This window comes from Cyphomyrmex costatus, unplaced genomic scaffold (genome assembly GCF_001594065.2).
Source record: "Cyphomyrmex costatus isolate MS0001 unplaced genomic scaffold, Ccosl1.0 scaffold2, whole genome shotgun sequence".
NCBI classification, from domain to species: domain Eukaryota; kingdom Metazoa; phylum Arthropoda; class Insecta; order Hymenoptera; family Formicidae; genus Cyphomyrmex; species Cyphomyrmex costatus.
This window is the reverse complement of record NW_017276038.1, coordinates 1395293-1406170: the sequence shown is the minus strand read 5'-3', so window position 1 is coordinate 1406170 and position 10878 is coordinate 1395293. Positions and strand designations below refer to the sequence as shown.

General features: G+C 30.1%; 1 protein-coding gene across 1 annotated transcript in view; it reads left to right on the top strand.

Annotated features, from left to right (window-relative positions):
• Positions 1–828: 828 nt before the first annotated feature.
• The window catches only part of LOC108773216 (uncharacterized), an 84725-nt gene continuing 74675 nt past the window's right edge, over positions 829–10878 (top strand). The window contains 4 exon segments of the mRNA XM_083287321.1: positions 829–862; positions 1053–1231; positions 2887–3094; positions 4765–4905. Coding sequence (XP_083143447.1) covers positions 829–862; positions 1053–1231; positions 2887–3094; positions 4765–4905 — 562 coding nt within the window.

Sequence of the window (10878 nt, the reverse complement as noted above, 5' to 3'; positions counted from 1 at the left end):
ACTGATCCTGGTAGAGAGCTACACACGTTGCATAAGCTCTGCGTGCCAAGTTAATTCCTTAGCTCGTTCACGTTAAACGAAATCTCCAAGTCGGCTGGCAAGATTATTGTAAGTTCTTGTGTAATTAACATACGTTATTTGGGTCGAGCGACGCATTGCAATTTCAATTTTTTGTCCTTGACAAATCAATTAAAAATCATATGAAAAACAAAAATTAAGAGATTTGTTCTCTGATTTCAATAAAATTTTCTATATTTGTTAAAAAGACAAAATATTTTAGACCTTATATATTGGTTTTGATGGAAATATTTAGATAGTAATCTTGTTTTCTGAAAATAAAACTATGTATTTGAAATATAAATGCGAATTTAGATTTTGAAAGGATTTATTTTTAATCGTATAGAAAACAATGAGAATATATTGTGACAGTTTTAAGCTATATTTGGATATGATTGTATATACTCGAAAGCGTACAACTGCAGAACGTTAAGTATTTTTCAGAAAAGAAATTAATTCCAAGATTTTGAAAGATTTAGATCTTCATTGGCATTCATTTACACTTGAGAACAAGTAATTTAGTGTAACCGCATCGTGGTTAAATACGATACAGTCAATTTGAGATTTCCCTGAATAATCGGCCGACCTCGCCGGTAATAATCCCCGTACGGCTCTAACCCCCGCTCAGTTCGACATTCTAAAATCCACTTCGCCCCCAATGAAGTATAAATCGTACTGATTCGCCTCGGGGGTCACTACTCGGGGAATTTGTCTTCCGAGTCTACGTCGGTGGCGGTGCACGCTTGGCCCGCTTAAACGCGATAAAGTCAGATGCGGATACGAACGACTGCGAGGATCCGAAAGGGTGATTTACGAAAGCACGTACACGTCGGAAACTTTACGGGTGGAGAGCAAGAAGAGCGAGAGAGCGAACGAGGGAGAGAGATTGCACAAAAAGATGAAGAAAGAGAGAGAGAGAGAGAGAGAGATTGGAAGAAAAAGAGGAAAATTTACCGTGGAAAGACAATAATAGGGGTTTTTTTTTCTGATCGCAGGCAAATCGACGGGACTGGTTACAACCACCAGGGTTACACACGCGACACCAGCGGCTCTTTATGCACACGCGGCCAGCCGTTACTGGGAGGACGACGGCAAAGTGCCACCTGCTGCACGTACCTCTTGCAAAGACATTGCGCGTCAGCTGCTCGAGGACGAGCCTGGTTGTAACATTACTGTACGTAATAATATCCTTGTGTTCATGTGTGGAGAATATTCGATACTTTTTTGCACCTTTTGTGTAAGCTCGATGAATATATTCCTCCAGATGTATCAGTAAACTCCTATATTCGAGAAGTAAAACTGATGATTTCCTTATCACTCACGCTTTATTCTTCTCATTCTACGCGTCGTACTTTTCCAATTGCAATTTGGATTGAATTATTATTTCATATTTGGAAAGAATAATTTTGCTGAAGTATCTATTTAAAAATTTAATTAAATACTGATTTTAAAATAACTTTATAGATCATCAAAATAATTACATGTAAAAGGTTTTGCCATTTTAGAAATCAGTTAAGCGTCTTACATAATTAATTATTTTAATATTGCAATAAAATTATTTTTACAGATCTGTATTTAGCTACATCTTTCAGCAAAACTGTTCTTTCCGTGTAGCATTTTACGAAATTTTTTAATTAATATTTAAGAATATCTCGATATTACGTTATTTCAAATAACACAAAATTTTACCGATATTATTTTTGCTTTGAGCTTTTCATGTAAATTGTAAATGACAACGTTTCGATTTATGAATTTTTTCATTGAAATTACCTAACATAGGATTATTTACGAATAAGCGCATTTTTTGCGAAGCGAATACAATTCTCGCATTGCGATAAAATGAAAAAAAGTGTTTAGATCACTTCTAAAGATGTCTATTGCCCGTTCTGCGACAAGTTGAAAGGTTCGACAATCGAAAATGCAACGCCTGTCTGATACTATTACATTTGTCAGATGACGTATAGAAGTTTTTCACAGTATGATTCGATCTTGCATACGAGTGAACATAAAATTCGTATCGAAGACTCGTTCGTCTCCTTTATCACGTTTTATTGCGCCTTCTATCTTGTATCGGTAGACATAAAACGTATGTTTCGCAGTTTATTCACGTCTTTTATCACGTAGCGCTTGTTCCGCACCTTTCTCTCCCAATCAAACTAGCGAAACGAACGGAGAATAGATTGCTAACCTAAACTATTTAAAAGTATCATTTTTTGTAAAAAAAAATCTCTGAACTTTTCACAGTAAAAACATTTTTTTATAAAATGAAATCTGAAAAGATATATCGTGCTCTATATATTAATATATATATATATACATATATATATATATTTACACTCCTTATTCTTATTTTTTAAATAAAATATTGAATGAGATTTTAAATATACGTTTGCATATGAAAAAGGATGACGAAGAAGTGCATTCTAATGATAAACTAACGCGCGGGGGTTAATTAGTAATTCTACCTTCGAAATAATTTGTGATGTGCTATTTTTGAAAAAGAATCTTTTGCTTCGAAGTCTGAACGAAGCAAAGAACTCCGCAGGCGATTACATTGGTGCTTCTCTTCCCGAGAAAGTTGAGGCGAAACTTTCTTTCTCATTAAAGTCGGTTCTTCGTATCTCGTCACGGAGATGGAATCAGAGATCAAGAAGTATAGCGTTGCTGATAAATTTAAATCTCTCAATTCGAGAATATCCTATCAAACAAGACAATAAATCCGGAAAAATTTAATCTCTTAAATTTTATATCAAATATTATAAAATTGAAAGTTATATATAAAAATTGTACGTTATATTGCGTTATTTTTATCTTAATAAATCGATATAGGTGATACTTGGTGGTGGGAGACGTCATTTTGTACCGAAAGTGACTTTGGATCCTGAAGAGCCAGATAAAGAGGGTAGGCGATTGGATGGTCGAAATCTTATTGAAGAGTGGTCCAGGAACCATCGTAAAAGGAATATAGTCGCGAAATACGTCGCCAATAAGGAACAGTTTGAAAAGGTGGACACGCGAAGAGTGAATCGATTGTTAGGTAACTAATAACAAGTTTTATTATATTTGTACTTCTCTAAAACTTAATGTAAAATTTAATGACTACTTTATGGACCATGACACATTATAACATATCAGATAAAATTTATTATTGGTTATTAATTATTATTGATTGAAAGCAATTGAAACTAAATAAATGGATTATGTAACGATTTTAAATAATGTGATCAACTATTATATTTTTTAAAAATATTTACATTCTTTTTATTTATTAGTATAAATAAATACTTCAGCATATTAATTATCTTAAATAATTATCTTATTGAAAAATCACATTTCTTATTAGATAATTTAATTACTCTAATTGGTCTTGTAAATAATATAATTTCTATTTATAATATTTTAATAAAATTATATATATGGTACATGATTAGTCAATTATATTGGAATTTAATCATGTTGAAATATGCTGTATTAGCTTATTTTGAATTCTGTTCGTAATTAAGTTAATTATGCTATACTATATGTAGTGTATTCTGTTCAGACTGTAAAAAAATTGTTTTTAGTTCAGTTGTTATAGAATCCTACATAAAATAGCGGGGAGAGCTTTTATTTTATAAACTCTTGTTTTTACTGATGTGCGTTGTGGCGCAGTATTTTATTTGAAAAACTTGGTAAATTTGATTGCAAAATTGAACTTTTTTATGTTATTATTTTAATTTTTTTTATTTTATATATTTAATCAATAGATTTCATAGTTAAATTAATTTAAACTTTTTATTATACATGACATAGTATTCTCGCATTAAAATAGAAAAATTTATTAATGCTCAATATCTACTTGTTAATATTAATAACGGCTTATATAGTTATTAGTTAATGATTTAATTTATATTGAATATACATGTATCAAATTATAGACCTTAACTCATTGAATGCATGATTTGACTTACAAGAATTTAATTTCATCGATCATTTGAACTTTAGATTTGGTCGTAATGCGATTAGCCGCTGTATTGTATTAATTGCACGCTGTTGTCACTTCCGTAATCAGTGTATTAATTATTAGACATTCATCGTTCGGAATATGGGATTACATTGTGCTTATCGATTGCCATCGATAATTTCTCTGTATATCTAGCTAATAAGATAGTTAACTGTTGATCAGTAGAGCGAAATATTGAATTATTGTTATGTTATACATTATTAATTAATGTTATTTAACAATAATTTGTGAAAAGCATAACTCAAAACGAGTGTATATATTTACATCCATAAAATCATTTTTAATAGATATTGTAAATTATATAAGGGACAAACTATAAATCATCATAAATGAACAATAAAATGGTAAAGTAACAAAATATAAATCCATAATATAAATAAATAATATAAATAATATGAATATGTATTTTGGTTCATTTTTGCAAATCATTCAGGTCTTTTTCTTTTTATCTTTCTTAAAATAATTCATTGTAGATGTTACGCGAATTTTGCAATTCGTATAATGATCTTTTCTCTATTTCTTGTTCTTTATATTATATATATTTATTTATTTATATTTTGTGTGATACTTATTAATTTTAATACCTTTTACGTTTATTAATTTTAATACCTTTTACATTTCCTTACATTTGTCCGTACGGTTTCAAACTTATTTTCGTGTAACACGATCGGATTACTTGCCAAGACTTATTTTCTTCGCCGCAGGACTCTTCGCCTATTCTCACATGGACTTCAACGTAGACCGGAACACGAACGACACAGGCGATCCTTCTCTAGCTGAGATGGCGATTAAGGCGCTTCGGATACTAGCGAACAATCCCGAGGGATACTTCCTCTTCGTAGAGGGTAAGTCAGAAGTTACGACATCAGAGAGAAAGAGCCACTTACAACTTTGTTCGCGGCGGCGAAAGGAGTAACAGTCGCGAAATACATCTTCAGTGAGATACGTCTCAACACCGAGAGTCGGTTTGAGGCATTACTTTGAGAAACGAGAGTGGCGGTCTTTACATACGCGACAACGTATTTACATAACTGTTTCTAAATACAAAATTTATACAATTCTCGAGGAAAGAGAATAATTTGTAACAATAATTTTATACTAAAACTGGAGCACAAAGAGATAATGTTTTTAAATACTATCTTTTAGTGATTTTATTGCCTGAAAATGAATGCTATTCAGATGCCTCGCTTGCAGTGTACAATTTTAACATCACATTTATCTGTTCTCGTTACTTAAAATGTAATTGAAAGCAAAATAAAATAGTCGTCTCTTGCAAGCGTAGAATGTGTATTCGCGAAATTACCTATTTAAGTGATAACATGCTATATTAGTAGTCACATTTGTTATACAAGCTCGAAGAACACGCAGATTCACGGTTATCGAGAGACTATTATTTTCGTAAAATGGCTTCCAGGCTTTTATAAGAGTTGACCGCTTCCTCAATGCGGTTACGGTTTCCGATATGCGTACATTTCAGAAGATTAATTTCTATATTTACATTTCGTGCGCATATCCAATGTCTCTAACACGAATAGCAATTCCTGTAGATCAGTGTTTCTCAAACAGTATTTTATGTGACACATTTCGTGTCGAAAATTTTGTTAAGTAATGATAAATTCTCCGAATTTTATTCCTGCTTCTCAAAATAATGTTCTTATATATTTTATTAATATATATCTATTCTCTATTTCATTTACATACAAAACAGACTCTCTTCAGTTATGAAAATAATGAATAACTGATATATACCAATGAGATATATGGAAAATTGAATGAGAACAAAGAATTAAATTGGATTTCAATTTGCCTAACAAAACAAATAATTTATTCAAAAGAAGATGAATGATGATGATGATCGATGAATTTGAATTAACATTTGAATTCAACCGTAGCTAGGTTGTGTCATTGATCTAGTCGTGACTATCGCGAGTAGGTCCAAGTAGGGTTTATGTAGATACGAAATGGCGGAGAGATTAAAAAAAATAATGAATGCGAAAAAAGCATTTGCAATTCAATGCGGCTGTCTGACGTGTGAAAGCCACGCGCTTTTATGCACATTCACACATTCCAAATTTCGATTTGGTCAGCAATACAATAAAACGCGATTATATACGAGCGTCGAATGCGTGCATTATAATAAATCATTTCTACGTATTCGGATTATTTGATTCTGTAAATCGAGAATGCGCACGAGTTGTCAGTGAGTTGTTTCGGTGAAAAACCATCAAAGATGACAAATAGCGGACGATTTATAACAGAAGTAAATCATGGACCAACGCACGATAGATATCAAAGTCAAAGGATGGATCACTTTTACACAGAAAATTATATGGCTATTCACAGATGTTTCGTACAAAATGGATTTTTTAATGAAAATTAAAATGAATGATGTTTTTCTTTCTCTAACTTAAATTTTCAGCCTTAACATTGAATTTTTAATTAAAAGTAAAATTATATCGATTATTCATTTTCTTTTGAAACGTACAAGACAAAATTTAACTCAATATTGAAATTATGTATTGACTTTAATATGTTAATTAAGTTCTAGCTAATGATAACGTCGAACATTAGACATAATTGGTATTTCAATTAATATTCTTTTATGACTTTACCACATTCTTCTTATTTTAATCCATTAATATCATTTGCAAATTGAGTTCCACTTTTATGATATGTCAGTTACACGTTATATAACACAAATATTACAGTTTTAATGAATTGTAGCGGAAAAAAATGAGAAAAAGCGTTTTTCATATCAAAATTGAGTTAGCATTTTGTACTCTATTCATTTTATCGTTTTCTATCTTCTGTGAGTAACTGGCAATTGATATTTCGTTGTTATATAAAAAAAATACTGAAATCGATGCACAGTCTAGTAATTTTATAAATGGGATGCTTTATCGAAAACCGTTGGAATGTATCTTTGTTGGTAGATTAAAACTCCATTACATTTTCTTGTATATGTGTATACATTTTATATATATTATATATATACACGAGTTTGGAAATGTAAAGTTGTTTATGCGAAGTAGCTACCTGCATTTGCAGATTGCAACAATTTGATTAACACTTTTCGGTTTCCGGGTAAATGGTACCGTCTGTGTCCCTCAGAAAGACTGACATGTTACACAAGTGTACGAGATATTTATAAAGCTCTGCAGTGCAGAAAATGCACTATTCACTGCTGAAAAAATGCGTCAAAGTAGAAAACTCTTTGAATAAATTAAAACTGTACATGTAAGTTACATTGCAACATTTATACATGAAGTAAATTATTAAAAATTGTTTATTGAAACAAGTGAATATTTAAAGTATTGCAAGTGTGTGATTTTTATTTCTATACAATTAATTAACCTAATTAATTAACTTAAAAAGGAAACTTTATATTTATTTTAATTATGAAAGTTCTTGCATATGCAAAATAAAATACGCAATATACACACGTACAAACATACATACGAGGATAATATATTCATATATATGAATGTAAATATTGTCTGTTATATATTTTAATTGTTTCGAAAAAGAGAAATAGTTTATTAAGTTTTTTGTACGCTGAATCCGAATCCGCAAGTAAAAATGTTGTATCGCGTTAGTTTTTGGAGAAAAGTGATGTTAAAGCTTCTCAAAAATGTATTTTAAGCTATATTAAAAATAAATCCGAAATTGTAGTGATTTCAAAAAGAGCTCAAATTAAAGCTCGAGTATTATGCTTTGAAAACATGAAAATAAAAATGTTGACTTTTTTACCGCAGGTATCATCGAACTTTTACCGTGATTTATTTTTAGGCACGTATACAGAGAACGATTATAGGAGGACGATTGCAATTCAAGCACATTGCAAAATCGTTAAATATAGGAAAATGTCAAGTGTGGATTTCATACATGGGATTAAAATGTGATTGTAAAAAATTGTTTTTTCTTCGTTTAAGCTATTATTGTTACAACAAATTATAAAAAGTATTAATAAAAGAAGAATTTATTACGACATCCTACTTTATTGATAAATATATGTATTATAAAATTTTATTATCTTATTGTATCAACGTTTCACACATTTGTTGAAAAAACAATCAGTAATACAGCTTTCCAGACAGCATTGGATGTCCTTAGACGTTGTGTGCTGTCTGACTTCGTTACAAGTCGAGAAGCTATTTTACTTTATCATATACAATTGTCTCTAAATAAAGCACGTTTAAGATTTGATGGTGCTTATGATAAAGATATAATTAATAATTAAAAAAAAAGATATAAATAATAATTTTTATATTGAAATATAAAATACTTGAAAATTTAAATTTAAATTTGTTTTAAAGTCTGTGTAATCATCCAATTTATTAGCTAACAGTTTTAAAAAATGCAGTTTTTAGGAATTTTAATCCCATTTTTTAATCTAACGTACCAGAATATTTTTGCTTACGGATTAAAATTCAGCAAGCAAAAAATTCCACAAACTATTTTTCCTTTTCGGATTACAGTACCATGCAAATCAGCGTAATTTTATCATTATTTTACTGGCGCTTTGCGTGTCTTTCTTCATTTAAAAGATTTGCATGAGAAAAAAAAAAATTAATACGCATGGGTAAAACGATAAATAAAGCGAATTTATATAATTAGCTTCTTATCAAACAATTTTCTTTAATGCACTTGAAACACTGGTTAGTCGTTAAATTAAAATTTGCTCAGAGAAAAATTAAACAATATATTTTTTTATAAACCTTATAATAATAAAATTAATTAAGACTCCTTACAATTCAAAAACAAATTGGAGAGAATAAAGGGCAATAGGAGTCGGGTGTAAAAGACGTCGCGTAATTAAAAACATCACTAATAAGTGACAAAAATCATTTATTCGAATAATGCTCTTTTATTATAATAATAGGGCGTTGTTATTATTATAATAAAAAAGCGTTACTCAAATAAATAATTTTTATTACTTATTAGTGGTGTTTTTAATTGTGCGACGTCTTCTGCACCCGACTCCTATTGCTCTTTATTCTCTCCAATATTTTTTTATATTATTTATATCATATTTGTGTTATTGTGGATTGAATTTTTAAACATAAATTTTTTTATTATTTACCAACTTGGCGTAGTAATCAATTGGCAAAATATTTTCTTGAAGTAATTGTCTTCTTTATTTATGATCAAATTTCTTTGGAAACTTGTTAATTTAGTAGTTTATTTTTGTTTTTTTTTTTATAAATTAATATATTGTGTAGATTAATTATTAAAAAAAAAGAATAAAAATGAGTTCAATGTACCTACATTTCCTCTCGATATATAACGTTATCTTTTTTCACCGATACATGAAATGTTATACATGTTTACGTATAATATAGTGGATCACTTAAGCACGATTTTAATGCGGATAAAACAGCGCGTTCAATTAAGAATCTTGTTTACATTTTAATCTACAGTACTACACGGTTCAATTTCTTGCAATACACGATGCACTGATTAATGAAAAACGGTAGGTTAATTATCTGTTTGTAGGTAAACACAAACGCAAAAACAAGCAAGTTTGTTTACAAATACACAATTTCGTTCATTAGAACGGACTCAATAGTAACATAAAAACAAATATATTTAAATACTATCGTATATGTTCTATTCATTTTCGTTTCTCTATAATAATAAATTTTGTACTTATTCAATGATACACAAAGAATGCAAATTGTCTTTAAAATAGATTTAACTTTGAAAAGTATTCTCTTCTCATATTTTTCACATATTCACGCATTTTCTCATTTTGAAGCTAAAAGGGGCCACATGGTCGTGAATAAAAAAAGATTCTTTCTTTTCGAGTTATAAATATTCTTTGTCTGCGGTATATACGGTTTTTTATTGCGTGCATGAAATATACGGCAATATGTTGTGGATAAAATATTCGTACAATATGATTGCAAACAAAGAGAGAGCGCTATATAACTATGGTGCGTTTAGTTTCTGATTTAATGCAGACACTGCACGTACTCGTGAATATTTATTTAATATACTCTAAAAGAATCAGCTGATTTGAAGCGAATATTTGTTAATGCGTTGTATAAATTGTGTATATCTTTTTTCTATAAAATTGTTACGGAAACTATATATTATGGAATTATGTCGTTGTCGTTTATTTCTAAATTCAAAATTGAAACGAATTTCTAGAATTGGCATATACATGAGATGTATATCGTGTATCAATATTACTACAATGTTCTCTCGGAATAAACGTGAACAATCTTAGCAATTCGCGCGCGAAAATATCGTACACCGCGGTAACGTTGATTGCCAAGCTTCAGATCATCCCAACACTTCCAGGGAAACTTCATCAGAGGATCTGTCCTCGTTCTGTGGTCGCATTTTCCTCGTTTTGCTTGTAATCGGCGTCAGATCTCGATTCCACGACTAAAGTTTCACAGCGCGCGACAACTGTTGCTCCCGGCTACTAGTTGGGAAAGTTCGCTGCACCTTAATACATTTCGATGGGATTTACCGCTCGCGAATCATCGAGAGCATCACAGGAGTATTTCTTCGAGCATAGAAAAAGCGTTAATCTGATGCGTTAATTCTCTGGACTGCGAAAATACGTTTTAAGGCAATTTAAGAGGCAATAAAGATAATTTTATCGCACAATAATAATAGCATATTTTATTAATGATTATTTGATGTTGTGTATGTTTTTATAATTACAAAAAAAACAAAATTTTTATTTGTTCATTGTATCTACATTAAGTCTCTTTTATAAAGAAAATTAGAGTAATTTTAATTTAAATTTATTCGAACACAGTTTGTCTATTAAAGATTTTAATTTTAGTACAGTAATTAACATT